The following is a 27,749-nucleotide window of genomic DNA, read 5'->3' on the forward strand; positions in this document are numbered from 1 at the left end:
AAAAGAAGTTTTGTGCGCGCACCAGCTGAAGAAAAAAGATGTCAGCCCACATACGACAGCAAAATAGTTTAGACTTAGGATAGGAAAACGTGTGAAATTGCTTTTTAATGTAAAGTCATATTTTGTATTGTAATTGAAATTATATATTGGATAGTACACACTCAGCAGTGTGTTTAACTATATTGTGTGTAGGAAGACTGTAGGGGGAATGGCGAGCAAACAGAAACAACGCACGAAAGGCAACAAACGGGTACGTACGTTTTTCTTTTCTTTTTCGGACACCCATCATATCTGGAAAGTGGACACAATCATAATGTGTGTACTGTAAGTGATGGTAAGTGTAAGGCTGTTGGAAGACCCCCCCCCCCCCCCCCCACGTACCCAGGCCCAAGCACCCCCCCCCCCCCAGTGCCTTGCGAAAGGGATAAGTGTCTGCATCCTGCCACCACTTTATTTTCGTTCGTTTTGAAAGTGAAATAAAATATATCTCTTTTTTTTAACTCAACTTGAACTAGCAAAAGTTTGAACTTTGAAGTCGAACTTTAGAGACATTCCTTTTTGTAAAAATAACTGAAAAAGTGGAGGCAAGAGCATAAAGGGGATAACTTTTCCGTAGGGCGTTACCACTTTTTCACTCATTTTTTACAAAAAGAGATATCTCATTGACGTAAATTAGATACTAATTAATATTATTGTATATCAAATGAAAAAGTGGTGTCACCATACAGAAACTTGTTCGGATACGGATTGTTTTCAAATTATTGAATGCGTTTAGTTTGTGCATATTTATTGTGAAATATATTATATATAATCACTCTTTGAAAACTGTTTTATTTTATTCAGCGACAACGCACTAATATGCGTCCAATATTTTTACCTGTACTAAAATATACTATTTGAAAAACTACATGTATTAGGAGGCATAATGCAAAGTCAACTCCAAAATATTAAAATGAACACTACAGTTACATAACTTTTGCTGGTCAGGGGTCTGTGTCAAATTAACATGCCTCCCAGAACTCTCACAAATTTTTAAAACAAATTTCCCAAATTGTTCCTTTCATCACCAGCCATCCAGTAGTGGGCGTGCAGCAGAGCTCCTGGCACGAGATGGAAGTAGTGGAGCAACAGCGTCTGGATTCATCGGCTTCGGAACAATGTCAGGTGACCTTGGCTACGTACCTGCTGCCCAATCATTGAGTCTGGAATCGGATCAGGACTCCACGTTAGAATCCGACTTCCGTATGGCCCTGAGGAAGCTGACCAAGAGAGATGTTGTTACCAAACTCAAGGTAGGAGATGTGGTCAAATATTAATTATAAATTAATAATAATAATAATCAGTTTTTATATAGTGCTTTATACACCCAAAGGGCGTCTCAAAGCGCTTAAACATACAGTATTTCCTAGAATGTACGTGGGACTACGTTTGAGTTATGAGATCTACTCCTTGCACTATGCAATGGTTTACAAGTTGCTGGGTATGTTGCCAATCCAGCCAGGAACACCAGGGTGAACCCCTTCTCTTTTCGATAAGTGCACTGGGTTCTAACACGAAAACCTTGTAGATAAATAAAACAACTTAAAATATTGCACAAGCTGAATTACTTGTGCAATTATTTTAAGTTGTTTTATTTATCTACAAGGTTTACTTTTTATTTATTTATTTATTTCCTTTTATTGTTTATCCTTTCCTTATCGTTATTTCTACTTATTTATTTTAAATTTATTTTGTATTATTATAATATATTTATTATTTGCTATTGGTTGTATAATTTTCTGTTTTTTAATGCTTTGTGTACTACATGTATATTATGTTAAATCTATATTAATTTTATTGTGTACCCCAGCTGTGGGGCAACAGATCTATGGATCATAGTATGTATTTGCTTTTGTTGTCCCTTGCCCATCTCGGGGTATATTGTCAATGTATTATGTTTTGTACTGTTATGGCAAATAAAATATTAATAATAGTAATAATAATAATGTACCAAGAGAGATGTGGTTACAAAACTCAAGGTATTTAAAACTTTGCATGGTGGAAGCATTTAACTAAGAGAGGTTTGTGATAACACCATGTGAATATCTCTTTTGAGTAGTGTTGGTTCTGAACAGAACCAGTGCTTAACGACGCAACGATATTCACATGGTGTTATCTCAAAACCTCTCACTCAGGGTAGGAGATGTGGTCAATTGTGAAATATATTTTTGCTTCCATTATCCTGTTCATAAGTGTGAAGTAATTCCTGTGGAAGCTTTGCCCTCTTCACACAAATTGGCTCCGCTGCAGGCCTGTAATCTTAATTTTTTTAAGGGCACCGAGGCATTGACCAGGGGGCATGGAATCAATTGCCTTTCTTGCCTCCCGCTGATTACCACAAGCCCATAGTTATTACAATCTATAGGGCCTATTTGGTAATGAAATCAAGGATACCTTATAAGTAAACAGAGGCAACAGCAACCTCGCTACCATGGGCAGCGCGCCGTATCACCCGCTAGCTCTGCGTACGTCTCTAACCCCTGGGAGGGAAACTCCGATCCATGTCTTTGATTGGCTATCATAAACGCGCAAAATTTGAAAAGCCGTGCGTTTCCAAAAAGCTCTTTTCGCCGAACTGTGTGCGTATAAAGATGTGCGTATTAAAGATGTACATTCGATCACCCCTTGGAACGGGGTTGAGGTAACAGGGCAGCAAAGCAACAGCTGTAATGGTCTCTGTGTAATTCCCCCCTCTCTACAGCGCAGTTCATCAAATTATTATTATTTTGTTTTCAGGCCATACAGGAGTTTGGTACTTTGTGCAAGGAGAAGGACGCTGATGCAGTTAAAGGCACTCTACCTCACTGGCCAAGGATCTACAGCAGACTAGCAACAGTAAGTTCAGTTCTTCTGCAGCTTAGTGTTATGGGTTCATTAGATTGAGACTCAAAGGAAAGAGGCAATGACTACTTGACTTGTTTAAGAACTCTTTGGGTCATGTTCAGTCTTAGTAATGCTTTGTATACATGAGCTGTGTTATACACTGACAATAAAGGGCGCTATATAAGATGATTGGTTTACCATCAACACTTAGGACATTTCACTGTGGGGCTCAAATATAGGGGGGAAATCCTCAAGACTGATTTTGAGTAGATCCCTAACCCTAGGCGAGCCCCTTGTCTCATAGTAAACTGCACTTGGTTCTTTTATGCATAACACAACACACGGGACCAGTGGGATCATGTCCCATCCAAAAGGATGATACAATAATGGATAAGTGTCTTGCTAAAGTGTCTTGCTAAAGTGTCATGACCAGTACTCGAATCCACACACTGCTGACCAGATGCCTCCATATGTTCAGTTTGATTATATATATCAAATAATAAACCAACAGGAAAACTGACTGGGTAACTAAAAAAAACAGATTTTTCTTTGTTTAATACCAAATCATTTAAAATAAATATTGAAAAACTTCATTACAGTTAAAAGCAGCCCTTACAAGTCCTGTAAGAAACTCTCATGTAGGGCAACAAGAATCCAGCAATAGTTATAAAGTTTTCCACCCTTATTTCGGCTTTTTCAGGATCACGACAAGAGAGTTCGTGAGGCCACACAGCAAGCATTCGAGCAGCTCATCCTTCGAGTTCGTCGTAACTTAGCACCCCAGCTTCGTGCCCTGATGGGCTGTTGGCTACTCTCTCAGTGCGATACGTACGCCCCCGCTGCTCTGTCTGCGAGGGCAGCCTTTCAGAGCGCCTTTCCGCAGGGCAAGCAGGGAGAAGCTGTCGCCTTCTGCAAGACGGAGGTCCTGAGGGTAAGGAATCTCACAAGAGCTGCCAGCTCTCCCTGATTTTATAGAAAGAATCCCTGACAATGAAACAATTTTTCCATGACCTGATGAACAATTTTTACAATCTCCCCTGAGTGTGGAAAAAATTTTCCATCTTATTTTGAATGTTGATCTAAATATCTTCCTGATAGATGCACAAACTCTCCCTGATTGCAAGATGCAGATGTCGGCCCCTCTGAATAACATGAATATCAATAAGTAAACCCTCTAAATATCAATCATGTAAGTGTGCTTCCTGAGATAACCAACTCATATCTCACTATGTCATTTTACCGAGACTTACATGTAGTATTGGTGAAATCTTCTTCATGGTAAAATTATCAAGGAGCAGGCATCGGCCTGTTTAATCCACAATTTTCAACCTCCTCACATACTTTGATTCCCTTAGTTAATCTATCATCACTCCCTCCAGTCGACCAACATACCTTTATTTCAATTTATTTGTAGTACTTGGAAGATAACCTTTTTAAGGAGACACAAGCTTCTTTAAGTGATCCACGGTAAGTTGAAATGTTCAAATGTCTTGAATTCTGATGTCGTTTTGAGCTTTAAAAACTACTGCCATATAGCCCAATCCAGAAAAATTCTAAAATCTGTTTCTCCAGTGGTTATCAGAAGGTGGAAGTACCATCTTTTCAACATACATCCTAAACTTTTGAGATCGGAGGTTTTCAGCCTTTTTTTTGTCAGCAAAACACATGTTGATGATCCGACACTTCAGGCACTTGACTTGGGCAAGCTGGGGTATTTCGAGCCCTGACATAAATTATTTCCCAAAATGACTTTGACCATGAAATGCTTCCCAGGTCCTTCACACCGGAGGAGCAAGAGGAGAGGTATACCCGCTTGCTGACCTGTTCCCTCTTAGCTCTTGGAGAGTTTGCGACATTGCTTCCAGAGAAGGAACTGCCCTCTGTCCAGGACATGCTGTCGTCCATCGTAGCAGAGGCAAAGTTTTGGAAACTTGCCAAGAACAAATCACCACAGGTAATTTGTGGAAATGGAAATGGAAATTTTCATCTGGCGACTTACACCTGTTATCTCCGTGTGATTAATTTTACAAATGGTAGACTTATTGAATTATGCACAAACCATTAGGGCTGTTGACTGCTCTTGGCGAATGACCCAAGTAATTCAATGTTTGACAAACCAGTGTACAATTCATTTAATTTTTTGTTGTTGAGAATCTCTATTTTAAGGTTTATTTTTAAGCCTTGTTTTTTTCTCCCACAGCTGAGGAATGCCATGTACTCAGTCCTCGGTAGCCTGATCCAAAATACGCCCTCTATAGCCGAAGGTGAACTAGCCCGAGTTTCTACTACCTTGCTAGGGAGTCTTGATGAATCAGACCCCCTAGCTGTACAGTGTCTTTGGGAGTCGGTGCTGTTCGTCATTTCAACATTTCCAGTAAGTTTGATTCATTCTGTTTTTATACAGCTCCCAGTATCATTTGCAAGTGAGTTGGATGCTATTGAATGGTCAGACAGTATAAGGGTTGACTAGGATTATGGACAGTATGATATCATGTTTCAGGCTGGCATAGTTTATCCATCCTTCGAAAAGAAAGTGAATGATATTGAAGGGTCAAATAGTGGGAGGGTTAACTCTGTACTGTGTAGATACAACCACCACATGATATCATTTATTGTAGACTGCTATAGTTTATTTAGCATTCAAAACTTCAATGGATTATATTTAAATGGTCATACAGTAGGATGGCTTTAATGTGTATCTTTGCCCCATCGCATATTAAAGCAACAAACATGTAATAATTATAACTTATTGAACTTATATTGCGCTCTGTCCAGGACCAGCCTGTTCGAGAGCGCATAACAAAAACACAATTCCAGTAAAAAAATTAACATTATGAAAATTAATCCATCCGAAAACAGTCAAATGCGTAAATTACAGCAAAAAAAACATTAAAAAAAGTACAGATTACATGTATGTAAGTATTCATGATTCCTAGATTGTTTGAGTTCTTGTGAGACTTGTAGGGTCAGTACAGAATTTTGGAATCGGCGGCTACAGCTGTGGCTATGCCTGTCGCTAACTGGCTAAGGGGTGATGCTAAGGGCCCACTAAACTTCAACACACCATGACTTGGAAAGTTAGCCATAGTCTTTATAGCTGTAGCTGCCAATTCAAACATTGCCTTATATTGTCTCACGTCTTGTGAACTACAGAATTGTTGGACGCATGTTAACATGAGGAAAGCCGTCCTTCCTAAGCTGTGGGTAATGCTGAGAAATGGAGGCTCTGGAAGTGCTACTGTTATATACCCTAATCTGCTACCTCTACTCAGTCATATACCAGCTGAGGTCATCGGAACGGGAGTCGAATTCTATCAGGAACTCTTTGGCAACCTCAAAGAAGGGTGAGCAGACATCAGAATTTTCCATGATGTAACTTACTGACTTCCATTCTCGAAAACTTTGCATTCCATTTTTAACCGGTGTTATCTTATAAAATGTTTTTTGATAACAACGGTGCTTATTCACAGTATAAATCATAATAAATTGACACAACTTCCCATTTGCCTTCAGCTTGGTGACCTTTGTTACACACTGAAACCGAGTGTGTGCGAGGGTTTAATATATATTCATGTTGCATCAGGAATAAAGAATACTAAGTACTTTCTTGAATTCTGTGTCCTCGGGTAATTACCAAGTATTCGTAAATACCTCAGACAGTTTCGCTCTCTTATTGGTGGAGAGCACGTCATGTGTGTGTTAAAACCTTTGTTTATGACCAGTAAAAACATGGGCGTGACACGTGAGCTTGCACCTGTTCTTATAAGACAGTTTCTTCATTCCTATTGGTCGAGAGCAACAGCTGAAACAGTTGTGCCACATCACGCGATACGCGCGACGCATTTCCTTATAAGGCTTTGTTTACCCGAGGGCGGCGGAGAGCTTTACCATTACATAGCTAGAGGGGTGTTGTGTTGAAAGAAATTGTTGAACAATTATAATTTTTGCATTTATTTTACTTTTTGACTAAAAACTGTTGATGTTTTTGACCAAATAGGTATTAATGAATGGGAATTAAAGTGTGTTGAATCAGTTTTCAACTAGTGGTTTAAACCCGCCGAGGCCTGGTTCTTGATAATTTACCTTGACTTCGTCTCGGTAAAATGATCAAGAACTAGGCCTCGTTGGGATTAAACGACTAGTTGAAAACCTCTTCACCACACATTGATTCCCTTATTCAGTGCTTTTCATCAGTGTAAACAAACAATATCCAAGATAAATGTTTGGTTTTTAATAAAGGTTGGGATCACCATCAGCGAGGCACAGTTCCAGTGAATACGGTGCTTTGGTTAAGGCATACATGGAGTGTTTAAGATATGCCATTTCTCAGACCATCATCGAGGGCGCTGTTACCGATAGTCAGACTGTGCAGAACTACCTCATACAGGATCAGGTACATTAGGTTGATCAACCCTCTTTGAAACGTAAACCAGGCCTGGAATTACACAGAGAGAACCCTGCACTGCCATACTTTGGATAAAAGTTTAGAGTAAATTTAGAAATCCAACACTTATTTTAAAGCCAATATACACTTTCGGAACAGAAAACAAAATAAATGTTCACAGATTTACAAATAACTTACAGGGTTTACAGAAGGTAACAGTGAAAGACTTCTCTTGAAATATTATTCCATGAAATGCTTTACTTTTTGAGAATACGTTAAAACAATATCAATTCTCGCTATCGAGAACTCTCGTTCTCGAGAATTACAGATTTTTTTTAAACAAATGTCATGACAAGGCGAAACATGTGGAAACAAAGGTGGGTTTCTCCCAACTCCGATGAATGCTTGAGCCTAAACTTTCACAGGTTTGTTATTTTATATATAAGTTGTGATACACGAAATGTGGGCCTTACGACAATACTGTTACCGAAAGTGTCCAATGGCCTTAAGCCAGATGGAAATATTTGTATAAATGCATGTTTTTTATTTCTCCACTCAAAGCTGATGCTGTTCATTGTTCAATCAATAACTGAAGAAGGAACTCATCTCGCATCGACCTCACTGTTCGTCCAGACCTCCAAGCTACTTTCACATCTTCGTAAGCAGCTCAGCACAAAGACCTCCTCAGCTCGACATATCCTGGAACTTTTCTGGGCAAGTCTCGGAAGTGTCTGCAGCGAGCACGTCTCTCTGGCTGATGCTGATGCAACGTCCTGTAGATCTCTTGAGAAGATCTCCATGCTACTTACACAACTCGTGTCGCAAGAGAAGCTACAGAAGGCCAAAATGACCAAGAAGTTAAGCGTGTCTTTCTCCGTTGACGAAGGCAGCGGCCAGTGTCTACCGGTAGAGCAAAAGTCCAAATCAGCTCAGCGACCAACTTCAGCAGATCATCCGGAGTTAATGAATCTGGTGAGGAGTCTTGTTAGGAGTAGCTGTTCAGCTGCACAAGGCGGTTCAATTGTACATCTAAGATTTATGGAAAGGATATTTGACACTTTCCAGCAACCAGAGGTGTTTGCAGAGCTTCTTGAATTGCCGGAAAACAAAGATGATGTCGAGCCCCAGACACTGGAAGGAGTGAATGTTGTTGAGACAAAATTAACTCCAGAGATGGATATCTGCAAACCGGAAACAGAGAGTGATCAGTCGTATGAAGGCGAATCTTCAAAATTGGTGTCAGAAGCGGGAACAGTTCTCCTGAGGTGTTTCAGACAGATTTTGTTGCCTTGGGTCCAGTCGGCGGAAACTTCTTCATCTGAGTCTAAGAACGATACTGTGTATCATGTTACTAATATCGTTGAGACAACTCTCCGTTGCTGTGAGGATGACATGTCCAAGAGAACAATGCTAGATGAGTTGTGTAAAGGGACAAGAAGGCCACAGACGTTGCATCACCTGATCAAAAAGGTGAGAATTACATTGGAATAAATCTACCCAGCAAAGTAGATCAACACACATGGTGTAACTGCAAACTGAATATACAACTAAATATTAATACAACAATGTTCGTACACAACCTTAGTACCTCATTTTGAAGTTGTTGTTTCCTTACTAAGAATTTTTGTCAACTTCAGTTCCATAATTCTTCGCACTATTTTGAGTAGAAACAACTACTTTACTGTCCTTGTGGACCAGCTGACCTTTTGCCTTGCTCATCACTGTTTTTCACTTGCATTTAGTGATCGCTATTAAATGTTGAAGTCTGAAATATAATACATAATAATTTTTGTTCTCGATAAATTCTTCAGATACTAAACACGTCCCATGACCCAGCCATCACTACCTGGCTGAAGTCGCCCATCTTTGGTGAGAAGCTCCTGGAGCTGTCTGACCAGCTCTGCTCTCAAGCTCTTGATGGCAAGACAGACGGCTCATCATCCCAGAGCTGGGGCCTGATCAACTTAGGACTCTCTGTCCAGCACGATGAAGGTACGTGGATGTAAAAGATGCACAAATTTTGGGTTTGAGCTGTGAGTGACACCAACGTTTCGCTACGTTCAATGTGGCTATGCAAGTTAAGCTTTTTCACAAACTAGCAAATTTCTGTATACAGGCTTGGAACTTCAACTATATGAGAGGGCAAGGCCATATTCATTTTGCAAAGGGCACTTCCATTTGAAACCCTTAAGTCTTTAGAAAACATTTGAAGGGGCACCAAGGTCAATATCAGGGGCAACAGAGGCCGTGGCCTACGTGTTATTCTTGGCCTGTCATTATGCATGAGTTTGTTCACAGCATTCTGTTTGCACACTTCTTTTTCCTCGTTTTCACTGAGTGGCGAATGTGTTTAGGAATTAATAACACCATAAAAATAGTTGACAGATTGCAGAAAACATATTGGTGGTTCTGTTTGACTGAAGAAGTCAAACTTTGGTTATTTTGGTTGTAAATTTTCAACTAAAAAAAGTTGGGCAGTGATCAAACAGCAGTTTGTAAAATAGTTCAACTTCAAACCTGAATTTCTTCAAAAAGGGAGTTCGGGCCATGCTGCGATTTGCCTATGTGAAAATGGTGACGATACATAGGTCGATGTGGCTGGCTGCCAAGAGATGCCATTTCATGCCTGTGTCTCAACCACCTTGTAGTCATGTCTTCTGCATGGAGTTTCTCAGTATGCGAGTAAGGATGACTAGCCTCCAGAATGATTATTAAACTTTTTATTAAACAGAACCAGCGGTTCATGCCAGCTATGCTGAAAAGATCCTGGGCAAGTTCACGGCTACCTTACTTAGGTCAAAGGTCAAGGTGGAGGGCAACGAGCAGAGGGTTCACAACTGCATCAGTTTTATCTGTGACGTCGCGACCAATTTCTTCAGTGTGGTCAAGGTAGAGCTCAATTTTGTTTTAAATGGTTTTATTTTTATTTGAGAGTGTTAATGTAAAGTCTTTTGACCATACAACTGGTTGTGATCGTATCATTATTACATCAGAAAGAAACAAGTCTGTGCTACTGAATCTTCTTTGGTGCAAGTAAATTGTGCTTTGCAGATAGCGGTGAAATAAGAAAACATGTGCCATAACATGTGCCATGTTACAAGCCTTACATGCAAAACATGGTGTGTGCGCACACAAGCAGGCAAATTTCAATAGAAGGGCAGTTTACTCTTAAAAAAAAACTGATCATAAGTTACTAGGTTTCTAGGTTAAATACACATGTGTTCAAAACATCAGTTATGAATCACTTGTTTTCACTCACTGCTGAAGTTTATGTAATGTTTTTATTCTCTGGGTGTATTTTTTGTGTAAATCCGCAACTATTTTAAAAGTAGTAATTTAATGTACATTGTATTGTAATTTTTAAATTGTAAACTTTGTAGCAATTTTGACCCTGGAATACATACACATTGTAATAATAATAATAATAACAATGTCAAACTTGGTTGTATTTTGTGTAGGGGTGTCTGCTGATTACGTCAGCCGAGGACCTCCTGCTTGCACTCTTCCAACTTGGCTCAAAAGAGGCTACACAGTTTCCAGGTATTTATCTTTTAAATTGTTTCAATTTGGAATTAAGCTGTTACCAGGGCCCAATTTTATAAAGCTGTTAAACAGAAAATACTGCTTAGCAAATTTCTTTGCTAAAAAAAAGTTTAGTGGGGCACAGTTGCAGGTATGTAAACTTTGTTGATTTGTTTGCTGGTAACCAGTTTCTCTTAAGCAAGATTTTTTTGTGCTTAGCAAGTTTGTATGCTTACAGGACGGCTTTATGAAATTGGGCCCTGTTTATCTAAACGTGCTGTTGTGTTGTTTTTAAATAGATCCATTTGAGAAATATTTAAAGTGTCGATGGATTTTTTTCTCTCGCCTTCATTGACACAGAAGGGCTGCAGCAGAAAGTCCTATCAGCCTGGACGATAGGGGCGGAGTCACTGATCAAACAGACTGGGGGTTTCCTGAAGGATGAAGGTTTCCTATGCAAGGCTGCGGCGTGGATAAAGAACTGCCTTGCCCAAGGTCCACACACCATACACAGGTACTGTACATGTATGTAATTGCTACTGTTAAAGGCAGTGGAAACTATTGGTAATTAGTCAAAATAATCATTGGCATAAAATCTTACTTGGTAACGAGTAATTGGGAGAGGTTGATAGTATAAAACATTGTGAGAAACGGCTCCCTCTGCAGTGACATACATGAAGTTTTTGAGAAAGAAGTAATTTTCCACGAATTTGATTTCGAGACCTCAGATTTAGAATTTGAGGTCTCGAAATCAAGCATCTGAAAGCACACAACTTCGTGTGACAATGGTGTTTTTTCTTTCATTATTATCTCGCAACACCGACGACCGATTGACATGATTGAGCTCAAATTTTCACAGGTTTGTTATTTTATGTATATGTTGAGATACACCAAGTGAGAAGACTGGTCTTTTACCAAAGGTGTCCAGTGCCTTTAAAGAGGGGCTCCAAGGTCAAGTTCAGTATTGTAAGTGATCCACTAATTTTCCAATAGAAAAAGCCTCCAACTAAAGGTTAAAGCATTGAAAAATGTCACTGTTAATAATAATGGTCATGTCCAACTTTTGTCAAAATCAAAATCTGTTCGGCAACGTCACATAATTCCAAGTATCTGTATTGCTTGCTGCACTATTGTAACTGAATGCGCACTATGCTTGCGCACGACTGACACATGGGATTTGCGTCCTCATTGGTATAGAGAGAAAAAGTATATCTTGGCATGGAGTTAAACAACTAGTTTTTAATGATTCATCCTGCATATGAACCAGAGCTTTTGTCCAAAAGTACAGGTCTGGAAAAATTCTAGTGTTGTTACTTTCGATTGATTGATTGCTTTTTTGTTGCAGTATTAATTTGTTAGCCAAGCCAGCCGTAACACTCTGTGACATCATATTAAGAAGCCTGCCGACAATCATGGACCCAGATGCCCCTGGTACGGATGATGAAGACACACCGGGCTCTGATTCTGACTCCCCAAGTATTGCCGAGAGCTTCCTTAACCTTCTGGTTCCCACCGAGACAGAATGGAACCAAAGCCTCAATATGCCAAACCAGGTTTGTTTAACCCCAAAGAATTAAAATCCTTGCTTTTAAAGGCACTGGACATTAGTGGTAATTACTCAAAACGATTGATAGCATAAAAACTTACTTGGTAGCAAGCAATCGAGAGCTGTTGGTAGTATAAAACATTATGAAAAACGATTCCCTCTGAAGTAACATAGTTTTCGAGAAAGAAGTGATTTTCCACTAAAATATTTGAATTTCATTTCGAGACCTCTGATTTAGATTTTGAGGTCCCGAAATCAAGCATCTGAAAACACACAACTTCGTGTGAAAGGGTATTTTTTCTTTCCATATTATCTCGCAAAGTCGACGACCAATTGAGTTCAAATTTTTTACAGGTTTGTTATTTCGTGCATATGTTGAGATACACCAAATGAGAAGACTGGTCTTTGACAATTACTAAAGGTGTCCAGTGTCTTTAAAACAGAGTGGAACAAAAACATCCCTTTGTTGTCGGTCTTCCTATTTGTAAAGATCTTGGTTCGGAGTTGAATTTTAATTTTAATTTTACAAATTTCGTGACTCGAAGGTCAAATACAGGGTCATTACAATAGTTAAAAATAGATATGACATATACAATTTTTAAACGCCACACCTAAATATCAAAAATAAAAGCTATAAAAAGTAGAAGCCATATAAATGTTAACTGCTGTATAGCCAGGGATCACACCCAAGTTTACATTTTGACCTGGACAGCCAGGGGATCACCAACTTATTTTTATTGGTCTTTCACAGTGGATGGCATCACTGTTTCTAGACGAGACCTTAACCTTCACTGCTCTTCCAGAGCTGACCCAAGTTGACCCCATCGTCATGCCGACTGGTCTGGTCCAATCTGCATTCGTGGCTGCTCTTCTCAGACGTCCGGAAAGGGTCAACGAAGGAGAACTGAAAGAAGTGACGGACACAGAGGGCGGAGCCGGCGTCAATCAGGAGGAGTCTGCAGGGTGCTTTGCTTTGGCACCGTTGCCATGGAGATATGATGTCATAGCTCCACTGCTTGCAAGGATGCTGTATAGTTTACAGTGGTGTAAAGGAACTATGGGATTGAATGCAGTGACAAGACAGGTTGGTTTGCATTGGGTTTTGAAAGCAAAAGAGATAATAATGTATTTTTTCAGATAAGTGGCTATGGCTGCTGATGCACTTTGCTCACTGAGTCGTCATGCGTTTAAAACACAGGCTTCCAGTGGCAATCAACTTAAATTTGACTCTTCTGCTAAATCCAGGTTTAACAAGCTCCAACAACCCTTATTTTTTCTGCGTAAGCTTATCTCTTTTAATGTTGATCGTGCAGTTTTACAATTATTTTACAAATCTGTTGTCCAAAGTATTTTGACTTTCTATTTGATTTGTGTGTATGGGAGTAGAGGGCTCAATATAAGGTTTAATTGGGTAGAGTAGTCAAACATGCCAACAAAATTATCGGTATTCAGCAGGTTGTACCGGATGATTTATACAAACCACTCCTTTTAAATAAAATCAAATGTTTTAGTTCCGCCAGCTCTCACCCACTTCACTTGAAATTCCAGAAAAGCCTTAGAAGCAATCATTTTTGTTCAAAGAGCCATCAAAACCCAGAGGTGTGGCAGCTCATTTGTTCCGGCTGCCATTCAATTATATAATGGCCGGCTTGAACGGTGAGTTGTTGTATCATTTTGGATCTAATTGCCTTTGTTGTTGTTGCATTTTTACTTTTGTTGTTGTTTAGTGTTCTTTTTCCGTATATGTCATTTTATCTATCTGTCATGTCTGTGGTTCACTTTTTACATGTATCTCTGTATTTAGGCCCACTATTTTTCTTCGGTAAGGTTTAATCCATTTTTAATGTTGTACCTTTTTACTGGTGACTGTGTTTTTATGTGAGCAATAAGGCCAAAGGAATTTCCCTCGCACGGACAATAAAGTTTTATTGTATTGTATTGTATTGTTTTGTAGATTCCAGTTGAGAGTCTCCTTGTAGCGGCACCGTCCTACTGTTCTCAGGTTGCCATGGCGATCGATTCAACACTGGAAAGCTTGTGGAAAAGCCTGACCGGCGAGAACTGGAAGGCGTTGGTGAAAGACACTTTAGAAATGTGAGTAGTGTAGAATTTCAGTCATTCAATTTTAGTCATTCCAAATAACTGAACAAAAAATAAAGAAGGCATACTTCATGTGATCTGTTTACTTGTTTTATAAGGAAAATTCTGCTTAAAGCCATTGGACACTTTCGGTACAGAAAAAAAATTAAAAGTTCACAGATTTACAAATAACTTACAGGGTTTACAGAATGTAATGGTGAAAGACTTCTCTTGAAATATTATTCCATGAAATACTTTACTTTTTGAGAAAACATTAAAACAATATCAATATCAATTCTCGAATAACGAGAATTACGGATTTATTTTAAACACATGTCATGACACGGCGAAACGTGGGTAAACATGGGTGGGTTTACCCGTTATTTTCTCCCGACTCCGATGACCGATTGATCCTAAATTTTTACAGGTTTGTTATTTTATATAGAAGTTGTGATACACGAAGTGTGAGCCTTGGACAATACTGTTTACCGAAAGTGTCCAATGGCTTTAACACTAAAAATGTCCTTTCCCTCCGAGTAGGTCTTTGGTAGATGGGCGCCTATGGTCCTCTTCATTAACTTATCTACTTAGCTGCCATTCAAGACATCAAGGCAAACATCAGGAACTAGACGTGTTACAGATTGCTCAGGGAATGGACAGGTAACTTTTAATGAGAGCCTCCAAGTTTAAATATGGATATGTGATCTGCTAATTTAATAGGAAATTGCAAGTCACTTACCTCTTGCTAAAGCGGTGTAAAATGCCATTGCACTTGGTACCCTTTAAAATCCAAAAACGTTTGATGATGGCTTTTGTAAAATTAGTTGTCTGTATTTCTTTGTACAGAGAATTTCAAGTTTATTCCTGTACTTTGAAGATATTCAATGGACCCTTCCCATGAAATATGCTAATTACATTCACGCATGCGTACAGACCGTGTTGGTTGGCAAACACCATAGAGTTGTGCACTAAGCAGACGCGCAACCGCGTGTGCGTCACGCACCCATTAGTCGTGTACAAAACAGCGCGATTTTCCCTCATTTTGCCAACCAAAACATATTTTAACCATAACCAATTTACATATTTCATGAGAAGGGTCTATTGAAACTGCATTGATTTATACTTTTCACTGGTGCACGCCAAGTTTCAAATTTCGCTCTTGTGTCCTTGAGAGATATTTTTTAATGATTCTGCAGATGTGACATTAAGCCATAGGTCCTGATACTATCATTGGTAGGGCAAACATAAAAGAACCCAGAACAGTTTTCTTGGCTCACATAGCAGGCACCCATAGGTTTCCTTAGGCTTGCGAGCCTAGGTTTGTTTAACATAATTATAAAATAAAAAAGTTCTCAATGTTTCACTTTCACAGATTCTCTGTGCTGTGGTTATCTGCTATACATACCCTGGAGGCTGTCATACCTTACCTCAGCAAGGAGCAGACGTTGCAGCTGTTGGAGATAAACACAGCCAAGCTAATGTCAGCCAAGGAAGAAATGTTGGTACATGTTGATGGTATGTAGTCAACTGTTCAAAACTTGAAAATACCCTGAATTCTGAACACCAGTTTTGTCCTGACGCACTCCTGACTCCAGAGATCATAAGAATAAACTATAAATAATAGTATTAAGCTTGTGAGTACAACCGTGTAATGATTCTCTTTTGGGGGGGTGTTTGCTCTGAAAAGAGCCGTTTTGGTCTTGACTTTTTGAACAGTATACTCTGCTCCTCTTCAGGAGACGTTTATTCTGTATCCTTTACACCACGCACGCGTTACTCGCCCTAACTCAAGATAAGATGAGTTCTAACTATTTGTGAAATTGACCCCCTGTGCCTTTAAATACTAACAGGTGGATAATTATTTCCAGGTGGTCTTGGTAGCATGTCCGTAGTGACGGCCATCCTCAGGCATCCTGATACATTTGACAGCGTCAATCACTCCAGTATGATGGCTGGGTGTATCAATCAACTCATGCAATGGAGACAGGATTATGTAGACTCATTCCTCTTTGGCTGGTAAGAATCTTTAAAAGATTTCCTCCTTGAAAAAAAAAAAGAAAAAAAAACTTTTTTCCTTTAGAGGCATTGCATGGTGAGGTATCAATATATATTTTGTTTGTGGTAACACCATTTGTATGTCTACTTGCCAGGTAGAGTTTGTTCATTTGAGAAATTCTCTTGGTTTATATTCTACTGCCACAAAGTAGATTTTCGGAATTCGGGAGACTTCTCAGTTCTGAAAAGAACTGTCCTACTTTTTAACAACTACTTGGGCGAAAGGTAGAAAATCGGCCGGGACTACTATATAGCTTAAGTGGATTGAGGGGACTTCTCGTTATTGTCGTGGGGGAGAAGAGTTTAACCGTGGTATTTCTGGTTCATCAGCAAGCACCCATGTTTACAGGTTTCCCTAGGCTTTTGAGCTACAGTGGTTAAGCTCACTTATGAGACATTCTTGAATTCATTACTAGAAAATTTATAACAATATAATCAAAGTTTTGCATTGACCAATCTCACTGCATGCAGTGCACTTGCGGGCACCTATCCTGTCTGCCACTTTAGGAGTCAAGAAATGAACGTTTCTTTATGGTGTTTCTGTTTGCAGTGACATCAATGAAGCGGTTGTCTTGGATGATGTATTCCTAAACATTAAGATGATGCAGCTGATGAGGCTGGCTATTGAGAAGTTACCCACAGCCCTGAGCGAGCAACACTGGGACTTTTTGCTGTGCTCGATTGTAGCTTGGATTCAGGTGAGATTACAGTAGTGGCCTGATGTGTAAAGCCAACAATGCCTTGTCACGTGGACTATACAGCTTACTTGTGGAATATGCTTAATGTAAGCGCAGTTTTCCTTGCCTTTGTAACGCCATAAGAGCCATGTAATTGAGCCCCATAAAGCTGTTATGCTAAGCAGAAAAAGAGTGTAATCTTGATGAAATTTTGGCTGGTAACCAGGTTCTGCTAAGCAATACTTTTCAGTGCTTAGCCAGGTTTTATTTGCTTACAGACTTTATGACATTTGGCCCAGGTCTGATTGAGAATTGAAATAGCACTGTAATCCCACGCTGTTGTATTGCTGATTAAAGTCCCAGTGTAGGGACTGTTGGCTTGGTGATTTACCTCCAGGGCCCTATCAGAGAGCTGCTTACGCGGACAATATTGCTTAACGAATTTCTGCTAAGCAAAAATGAGGCAGGATACCAGTCATACATAGTACAAGTAACATGATATTTTGGCTGGTAACCTAATTTCGGTAAGCATAATTATTTGGTGCTTAGCTACCTTTTGTTAAGTTTAGCCCTGACTTTGAAGTGGCCTTGTGATGTTAAGCGATATCTCGAAATGTTATCTTTATTTTACTTGTCTTTATTACAGACTTGTAGTCAGAGTATCAAATTTGCCCAACCATCACCCCTGGTTGCCACCTTCTACTGTGTAACCTTTGACCTCTTGACCTCTGCTGCGACCTTACTTGGCAATCGTTCCGGCAGTGTGACGTTGCCATCCAACCTGTACACAGAGTGGAGAGAGTTCTACAGTGATGGCATCTTCTTGCTGATGTTGCCCATGTTTGTTACTATTGTGGGTGAGTGATTTGTTTGTATATGGTTTGGGGTTAGCTTAATAAAAAAGTGGCTTCTTCCTGCAAGGTATTGTGGAGCTACTTTCTGATGTATTGACCCCTTGCACGCGCATCACGTGCGGCGACCAATGCCACGCTCACCATGTTGGTGGGCAGTTAGGTTTATGTGTATTAACGCCGCGTCGCCTAAAATGCACACTTTACTGCATAACGCGCAGCATAGAGTTATATATGAAAACGCACATTGAAATTGCTCACCAGTATGGCGCATTCAAGATTTTTCTGCTGATGACGTCAGGTGAAATTGGTCAATAAGACCTATTGCTTTTTATAGCTCTATCAAACCAGGAGCACCGTGGCAAAGCCCTTCTCTCAGATATAAGTGTACTGGGTTCTTTTACATACATTAAACATTGCACTGGACCTTCGACTTAACATTCCCTCCTTAGAGTGAATCAAGTGTCTTCCTTATGGACACAAGTGTCAAGACTGGGACTCAAACCCAAACTCTGCTGAGATTGTTTCATATTAAATGCTTTTTAAATAATGCTGCTATGTGCAGAATTCTGTGCTTATGGCTAAAACAAAACTATGCGGCTTGCAGGGGAATGTAAGCGCGGAAAACCGTGTGGTAAGCAGCGTTATGAAATTGGGCCCAGATAATCTCTGATCAGTCATGTTGGCTCATTGGTTTCTCACCATGCCTTTCACCTTATGTAAGCTTGGGCGATACCACGGTATTATCGAATATTGCGATACTAAATTGGAAACGGTTTCGATATCGGATCGATTTGGTTTTAATCAAAATATATGTATCGCGACATCGATTAAGTAGTGCAATATCGTGATGTATTTCCTAGCTGAGACATCTTGCACCCCATAGGTTTGGAGTAAAACCAGAAGAATAGGTCATTAGAACACCTCTCTTATGCTATGACTGTCTCTTCTACAACTTTCACGGGGAGTTTGAAGACTGACGATGTCAAATTTAATTAATCGGGATTATATCGAATATCGCGATATATTGTCGGCGATATATCGTGATTAAAATCAATCGATATCGCCCAAGCTTAACCTTATGTGATATTTGACATTAGGATGCTTTGCCAACTGTCAAATTCAGATTCAGATGTTTCATTCTGACTTGATATTCTTTTTCTATTCAGAGAGGACAGACTTGAACGAACTGACAGTCTATAGTCATTGTCTACTCCAGTCTGCCGCAGATGCCGTCGTCAGCATGCCAGCCGAACAGGTGAAGAAACACACGCTAACATCCAAGGCTTTAGCGTCTGGAGCGAAGGCTAAGTCAAGGGTCAAGGGTCAGGCTAGCGCTGATCCCAACGCGGCTGAGGGCAAGATGCAGATCTTGCTGGAGCGACTGTGTCCAATGTTGATCAAGACGGATAGATCGGCTAAACTGGCTGCCTTTCAGCTCCTAGAAAAGTAAGTCAGTGGCCAAGTCAAATTCTTTCAACCTGAAAATTCAACAGCCTTTCGCTACACCGTGTGGGGATGTTAAAAAAAGGGTCTGTAAAAGTGAGTATTTAGACATGACCTGTTGTCACACAGAAACCCTGTTGTTTTGTAATGCATATTCAGTAGCCGACATGAATATTGATGAGCTGATATGAATATTGATGACCTGTAAACCGGAGTACGAACAATGTATTACATTAAACCAACACCTGATCCAGCAATGCCGTGGCTGATTGAAGCTGAGCAGGTAATGACAATAGGTAGCAGTGCTTGAAGAATGGTTTAGTTTGGGTTTACTTTTTATAAACAAATGGACTGGCAATGAGGTCACTAGTGCACTTCTGAGGACACCGCATGACTGTTAGTGTGAGTGACAAGAAGAGGCAATAGTACAAAAAGATGGAACAAAAATGCACGCTGATTGATGAAGGTTTATGAAATGGTGTGAATAACGAGTGCAGCGTGACCTCCTATCAAATGACAAGGATCTATACTTGGTTGTCAATGTTAACATTGGTTGATAATCTTGTTTAAATAGAGTGATGGATGAAATTGCCAGAGCAGATGAAGAGCATCTTAAAGACAATGACGATAAAGACAAGAGGGAGGAGGAATCATCAATGTAAGAGCCTTATGTCTTGTAGTAATTTGTGGTTGATTAATTTATAATGTATAAACTCCATATACATTATGTTCAGATGGCTTCACACGTCATATTTCAGACTGTGTTCTTTCAATATGTGGCTTTAACATAGGGAGTGAAATCTAAGCCAGAGCAGTAGGAGCTGGTGGTAGTGCCTAACATTTGATTAACCCTCAATCTCACAAACTCTCAAAACTCTCCTAATAATGTTGTCTGATTTCGAAGGACTGAGAACTGTAGGCCCAAGTAACAATTGCTTTTCAATATTTTTATGTTCATTGACCATCAAGTAGAGGGTAGTGGAGATTTGAGGGTTGCATGTGGGCAAGTGGGCCTAGGGAGTACATGCTAAATCAATATTTTACATTCATTTTCAAAAAGAGTTTGTACATTTTGTTTATACTTTGGTTGATGCTTGTCTTTTTTCCTCAAACAGTCCTCCCCCAGAGCAGCTGAAGAACATCCTTGACTCTGCTTCAGCCTTCATGGAAGCAATCCTCACTGACGTCCAAGTGGGTGAATGCTTAACACTGGATCCTAGTAGCACCGGGTACTATCAGAGCATGTCTAGTGTCTTGACTTACCTGCTGGTATGGAGACTATACCTGAAGATATTCAAGTCTGCTTCTGCTGAGGTAAGGAGGAGGGTCACAGGGTTGGCTCTCGTGACGTGTTGTGGCTGAGGTGAAAGAGCGCCGCACTATTAAGCTCTGGTGCTTCTGAACAGCAGGTTGTGGGCTTGTGTTTCAGTCATGACACTTGTGTCACTGAGCAATACATGTATACTTTACCATATTTGATTTGTCCTTCGGACAGTTTTATAGACCTTTTTGTTGTTGTAAACAAACCGAGCTGGTTGGCTTGGACAGAAACATTTTAGCAAAACATTCAACAGTGTGACCAAATTCAAAATTTGTACAAACTTCCAACAAAACAAAACACATCCAATGATCGGTTGCCTTGTTTCCACCAAATTCAACACTATTTTTGAATATTTGTGAAATATCATTACAAACTATAAACTATCTGTTTTTGCTTTGCATTGATGGCTTCCCGTAGTTTTCTAACAGAAAAATCAAACTGCAATTAAATGTTTTATTGACAGAGTTTCTGAAATTTGTTTACCTTGTTCTCGATGCAAGTCCAGTATGAATATTCAATTTACCACCTAATTTTTTAGTGAACCGATTCACCTTTGACCGACATATAGGCCACAGCTGTTTACAAATGACCCCTCACCTACACTGTGAACAAGCCTTGTTGACCTCATTCACCTTTGACCTCTTTTTTGCAGGTCAGAGCCGAGTACGCAAACTACCTTCGCCTGACTGGCGGGGTACCAACCCTGATGATGAACCTGTTCAGGTTGATGCCTGACCCACCGGTAACCAGTCTTGTAGTGGACCAGAGTGTGAAGGGAAGTGCACCTCGGAGTATGTTTGGTACTACACCAGTAATGAAGGCTAAAGGTAACATGTATAACACTGTAGGCTGATGACTTGTAATGCTTGTGGCCAGACTTACATGTACATTTACTTTCATCTAATACATTGGAACTCGTTAACTCACTATAAGGAAGTTCAGACTTTTTTTGTCTGCCTGGTGAAGAATCGTGACTGTTATGTTCTTATAAATATAAATAAATCATGCTTGATATACTTCTTTAGTGCTGGGTAAACTTCCTAGAAGCTCCTACAATCTATATCTCAAGGGTTATGATTTAACATAACTCCTAAAATTTGGATCCTATTTCATATCTTTTTTTGTCAGCAATGACTCTCCCTCACAAAGCTCTGTGTTTCAGTCACTCTGTAAACATTCCTTTGTTATATACGCTTGGGAAAGTCCTATTCTTTGTGTGCACGCTTGGACGCCCAAATATAGTGTCAAAACCCTGCCTGATGTGGATCTCTTTTGTTTTCAGGTCCACACTTCATATGTCACTTGTTTACATTTTAAGGCCACTTCAAGGTGTGGGTTACAATAAACACTTTTTCCAGAGGCCATTGCCACCTAATACTGTGGCTTTAGCAGGGTTAATCCCTTTGCAATCCATACGGATGTCGGCTCAGGTATCATTCATCAGAAACTTTTTTTTAAATTGTTATATTTCTTTGTAGATATTTTCCCCAGCCAAGAGGAGATCCACCACCAGGCCTGTGCTTTATATTCCACTGCCTTGGAAGATCTACCGGCCATGGTCCGTCAGTGGTGGACCAGCCAGGATAAAAAGATTGCTCCCATTGTTGACAGGTAAAACTCATTATCAAATTAAGTAGAAATTTCTAGAGTTTCTTAAATAAGCACAACAAATTTATGCCTACCAAAATAGGGTTACCAGCCATAATACCATGTCAAATGTTCCATCATTGATCGTTATAATGTACCTCGGTAACAAATTGTGAAGTTTGATTGGTCAAGAACAGGTGATGCAGATGATACAAAGACACATGTTCCATGGCTCCATAGCGCAGAGGGTAACATGAGTTTTGTTAACCGGTGTACATTACCTTGATCTTTGATTTCCAGTGCTTTGTACGAGGGAGCAACTGTTCATCTGCTTATTAAACTATGCATGCTTAGTCTTAATAATGTTTGAAGATGACAACATATTTTCAAGAAGAGGAATAATAGTGTTTCTAAGGTATAACAAAACATTAGTTGCATGCTGCGACGGGGGTCCATGTTTGAAAAAGCAAACAATACATTTTAACTGTATAATGCAATCTGCTTCTGTCAGGTTTACCACAAAGTATGCAAGCCCTCTTCTCTGCACCCAAGAGGTTCAGGATGTCCAGACCGCCACTCAGACCTTTGAGAATATGACCGTCAAGGCGCGCTCAGCAACGCGCGAGGTTATCGCGACGTACACGATGCAGGATCTCTCCATGGATCTGACGGTGCGAATCCCGGCCAATCATCCACTCGGGATTATCACCGTGGACAGCGAGAAGAAAGTCGGGGTCGGAACGACCCAGTGGCGGAACTGGACGCTACAGCTGTCAACGTTTCTTCGGAATCAGGTGCGATTTTTAAAGATTCTAAACTTTTGTGTTTCCAACAGCATAATATTTTCTGACGTCATTACATTTTTATAACAAAAGGGCAATTATGAATGGGAATGAAAGATTAATGGCTCCGTCTTGAAAGGCTGTTTAAACCTTCTAGGGTTGGTCCTTCATGTATATCCCGGGGCCACAACCCTGCCGGTTTAAAATGGCGATTTCAGACCTTTATCCTACTTTTTTTTATTCCTTATTAAATACCTCACCATGTAATACTTCAAATACAGAATGGAAGTATCATGGATGGCCTGACGTTGTGGAAACGGAACGTGGACAAACGCTTTGAAGGTGTGGAAGATTGTATGATTTGTTTCTCTGTCATCCATGGTTCCAATTGCTCCCTCCCTAAGCTACAATGTAAAACCTGTAAGAAACGCTACCACTCAGCATGTCTGGTAAGTTGGATCAACTATAATAATATATAACAATAATTTATTTTTAATATAGCGTCTTACATAAAAAATCTCAAAACGCTGTACAGTATTCTTACATATTATAAACCTTCAGCTAAAAAGAGTAAGCAAAATACAGCAAAATTACATTGTACAATAAGAACGACAAAAACAAACACTGACATACACCAGTACGAGACAATCAATAATACTATACCACAGAAAAGGCAATGAAAAATAATATTCTAAAAATTCAAATATAATGTCTTTTAAAAAGAAATGTTTTATAATAATTTTAATTTATAGTAAAGGGCCCTCTTTCAATCATGTACATTACTGGAAAAACTCCATTAAAGAAGAATAAAACTTGGAAATTATTCATCCTTCTCACCAATAGTATGTGTTTATTTACATTGAATTACTTGGGTCAAAATCAGGCAGCCGTTTCTCACAATATTTTATACTATTAACGGCTCTCCATTGCTCATTATCGTGCAAGTTTTTAAGCTTACAACTATTTTGAGTAGTTGCCAATAGTACAGTACCTTTAAAGAATTTCTGAGTCTTGGGTAACCTCGGAAACTATTAATAGTTTTTAATATTTAGGTGTGTTTTCATTGAATTTCTTGGGTCATTAAACTTAATGGATGAGCAGTTAATTTGCCTAGGGCATTCAGCAGCCCTTCTGGTTTGTGCATGACTCAACTAAGTCCACTGTTTGGAAAAGGAAGTACATGGAGATACCAGGTGTGAGTTGTCAGACAAAAAGAATGTGTCTTTTTAACCTCTTCCTTTAAAGGCAGGGGACACTATTGGTAATAACTCAAAATAATTATTAGCATAAAACCTTTCTTGGTGACGAGTAATGTGGAGAGGTTGATGGTATAAAATATTGTGAGAAACGGCTCCCTCTGAAGTGCCATAGTTTTCGAGAAAGAAGTAATTTTCCTCGAATTTGATTTCGAGACCTCAGATTTAGAACTTGAGGTCTCAAAATCAACCATCTAAACGCACACAACTCAGTGTGACAAGGGTGTTTTTTACTTTCATTATTATCTCGCTAGTTCAATGACCGATTGAGCTCAAATTTTCACGGGTTTGTTATTTTATGTATATGTTTAGATACACCAACTGTTAAGGCTAGTCTTTGACTGTTACCAATAGTGTCCACTACCTTTAATGGAGCATTCCTGTAATAATTGCTTTTCTATACACTTCTTATTGCAGTACAAGTGGTTCAGTACAAGTAACCAGTCTACATGTCCACTCTGCCGGAGTCCATTCTAGCCGCAGTGACGTCTTGATGCTGACCATTAACCTGACTACTCATGGTAACATTATCATGCAAGTTGACCGACCACTGGACGTCATTCCACTGCTCGGAGCTGTGTATAGTGGCACATTTAAATGTACATGACTGTGCAAATCAATCGCCTTCTGTCTCAGTAACATTTTCCAGTGAGTTGATCGACATTTGGAAACCATTGAATATGGTTTTTTCTTTTGAAAAAACTTGCGTCAATGGAACCCTGACTTGACCAAGGAAAGGTAACAGATTCTCTTTTTAAGCTGGGAGATTTGATGTTTTCGTTTGAGAAAATATGGTTAGGCACTCACCGTTATTCACGGAACCTTGGCCGGATGAGCCAAGACAAAGGCAAGACAACAAAGATTCCTGTAATGTTCCAGAACCTCGGCTGTGGGTTACGGGCAATAATCAACCAAGGTATGCTGGAATCTAGGATCGCTCAGACTAACCTTCCTTCGAGCAGAATACAGTTAGTGGCAGACTGTCCATTCATGTATACATGTGCCACATTTGAGCAACAACAGGATAAAGGTCTGTAATCAGGGATTGCTCATAACTACCTACAGAAAAGGGACTTTACAAGGCATGATTGCCAGTCCCTGGTGTCCCTGTTTGTACGGGTAAATTTAAGCGTAGCATGGTACATGTAGCTGCCTGCATGCGCGCACTACTTAATAAAATGTGCAGCTACTGTAGATACCCGTCAGCCGTCCAGGTTCCCAACAAAAAATTAAGGGTGCTCTGTAGCTGTTACAGTTGAACTAATAATAATAATAATAATAACGGAAACTTATGTAGCGCCAAAGTCCGCCTTAAAAGACGCTCAAAAAAATCTTCCACAGTAGGAAAAAAAAATTGCCAGATATACTCAGCAACCGATGTGAAGTCGTTATCAGTGGGAGATTTTGGAACGCTAGGTGTTAGCAGAGTCACCAGGTTAATGTTCATTGTATTAGTATAGTTCTAAACATGTATGTTCATTTACAACATGTACAAGAAACAATGGGTTTACCTGGTAAGTCTGCTGCCACCTTGTTTGCCCAAAAGTCTTCCATCGAAGCAGACATGTACATGAGCTAAAAATTATTTAATTTTTACCTGTCACGTCTTGATTTAACGTGCTTATATAAATTGCCTGCATGTAAACTTTACCTCATTACCTTGTAAATTTTTAAAATACCATTCATTTAATATTTTACAGCAAAATCTCTCCGTTGTTAATTTCAAAATTATCATCAGGTAATTCCTTTTTCTCATGCTACATTGACCTCAGGGACCGACCATAGGGTGTGAAGAACACTTTGTACTACTTTTTGAAAGTTGTCATTTGTAATTGCAAATTTGCACCAGGGTCCAATTTCATTAAGCTTTTAAGCAAAACATTTTGCTAAGCATAAACATTTTTTTGCTTAGCAGAAACAGGTGATCCACCTATGCTACATCAAAATTACATTGAGTGTACCCAAGTCTTTTTTTCGCTCAGCAAAGAAATTCCCTCAGCAAAGAAATTCCCTCAGCAGTGTTCTCTGTGAAACAGCTTTATGAAAGAGGGCCCTGATCATATGCAATATCATATCTGATATGACACCAAGTAGTATTTTGAAAACCCATGTTTATTATTATTATTATGTTGGTCGGAGTCGCAAACAGATGTTGTGAATTTTTATGATTAATTATTAATGTATGTAAATGTTCATACGTACTTATCTTTAATGTGGGAATGACACATCTGTTACTTACTCTTGATCATGAGAACATTTATGGGCATTAAATATGTCAATAGGCTTACCGCTGTGTGTTATTAAAAAATTGATAATCTCATTGCATCAGATAAGCTTGTAATCTGTTTCAACGAACAGGTTTTGTTGACCAAGGCCCAATTACGTAAAGCCTGTAAGCACAAAAATTTGCTTAGCACGAAATTTCTTCCTTGATAAAAACAAGATTACCAACCAAACTTGAATTAGTTGCATATTGCTTGGTACTGGTATTCAGCTGTTGTTTGCTTAAGGCCGTGTCCGAAACGACGACTTCGGCTACAGCTACGTCTAGATCAGCGCGTCTACCAGTGTTGAAGAATAGGCAGACGCGCGCGATCTAGCCCTAGCTGTAGCCGAAGTCGCCGTTTCGGACACGGCCTAATCCTGAAAATCATGTGGAAGTTTTGGTTGGTAAGCCTGTTGATATTTTCGTTTTTACAGGCTTTATGAAATTGTCCTCAGTACTTTTACTTGCTCATAGAAGTTCAACTTGTGTAAGCTGGGGGTGAACCCTTCTAGTGAATTTGTAAATGGATGTGCAATGTATAGACTCAATAATCAATGTAGGAAAATCTCTTCAAAGGCAGAAAGGATACAATAAAATGAAATAAATCTCTATCACACGACTCTTGATTGTTTTACCGTAATTTTCAGATTATAAACCGTGGTTTATGCGTTGATTTTGATATTTTTTTGAACTCCTGCGGTTTATTCTCCGGGCAGCTTGTAGGCCGACATATAAATATTTAAGCGAAAAAACAACATTTTTTAAACATGTTAAAAGAAAGATCGTTTGTAAAATATTCTATATATTTTTTTTTTCTTCTTAAACACGAACAAACACCTGCCTGTGTGATGACAAAATCCTGTTGAAAATCCCACCACAATTCTACACGTATAAAGAAATCCTACTCTTTGATCTTCTTCTCTAGTCTTGAGGATGTTGTTCCTAAAACATTGGTGATATCTAAACTCCAGGGTTACCAAAAGGTAGAAATACCATCATTTCAACAAACCTCAAATTTTGATATTTTTTTCCAGCAATTACATGTATTCTCAACTCTGTTTAAATAATTCTAGGTTTACTCTGTTAAGAATGTTTTTTGTGGTACAGTGTATAAT

General features: G+C 39.4%; 1 protein-coding gene across 2 annotated transcripts; it reads left to right on the forward strand.

The window, feature by feature from the left end:
* Positions 1 to 38: 38 nt before the first annotated feature.
* On the forward strand, positions 39 to 27,243 carry LOC139946708 (E3 ubiquitin-protein ligase listerin-like). 2 transcript variants are annotated; one of them, XM_071944358.1, is made up of 30 exons: positions 39 to 250; positions 1,071 to 1,292; positions 2,776 to 2,874; positions 3,563 to 3,793; positions 4,277 to 4,329; positions 4,636 to 4,816; positions 5,063 to 5,236; positions 6,016 to 6,206; positions 7,102 to 7,255; positions 7,808 to 8,716; positions 9,058 to 9,238; positions 9,978 to 10,135; positions 10,705 to 10,786; positions 11,129 to 11,282; positions 12,114 to 12,321; positions 13,066 to 13,398; positions 14,269 to 14,408; positions 14,934 to 15,053; positions 15,766 to 15,908; positions 16,262 to 16,409; positions 16,999 to 17,146; positions 17,772 to 17,982; positions 19,146 to 19,425; positions 19,997 to 20,080; positions 20,538 to 20,736; positions 21,396 to 21,570; positions 22,222 to 22,354; positions 22,842 to 23,124; positions 23,394 to 23,561; positions 24,786 to 27,243. In XM_071944358.1, the coding sequence occupies exons 1-30, from the start codon at positions 209 to 211 to the stop codon at positions 24,843 to 24,845; spliced, it is 5,664 nt and encodes a 1,887-aa protein (XP_071800459.1). In that variant the 5' UTR covers positions 39 to 208; the 3' UTR covers positions 24,846 to 27,243. The 2 variants fall into 2 exon arrangements, with proteins under 2 accessions (XP_071800459.1, XP_071800460.1); XM_071944359.1 differs by having other exon boundaries at positions 11,132 to 11,282.
* Positions 27,244 to 27,749: the final 506 nt, after the last annotated feature.

The sequence above is a fragment of the Asterias amurensis genome, chromosome 14, assembly GCF_032118995.1.
Source record: "Asterias amurensis chromosome 14, ASM3211899v1".
NCBI lineage: Eukaryota > Metazoa > Echinodermata > Asteroidea > Forcipulatida > Asteriidae > Asterias > Asterias amurensis.

Coding starts and splice junctions, on each gene's coding strand:
- LOC139946708 (XM_071944358.1), top strand. CDS start 209: ATGGCGAGCAAACAGAAACAACGCACGAAAGGCAACAAACGG. Junction 17,147..17,771: donor CGATTGTAGCTTGGATTCAG/GTGAGATTACAG, acceptor TCTTTATTACAG/ACTTGTAGTCAGAGTATCAA. Junction 23,562..24,785: donor GCTACCACTCAGCATGTCTG/GTAAGTTGGATC, acceptor TTCTTATTGCAG/TACAAGTGGTTCAGTACAAG.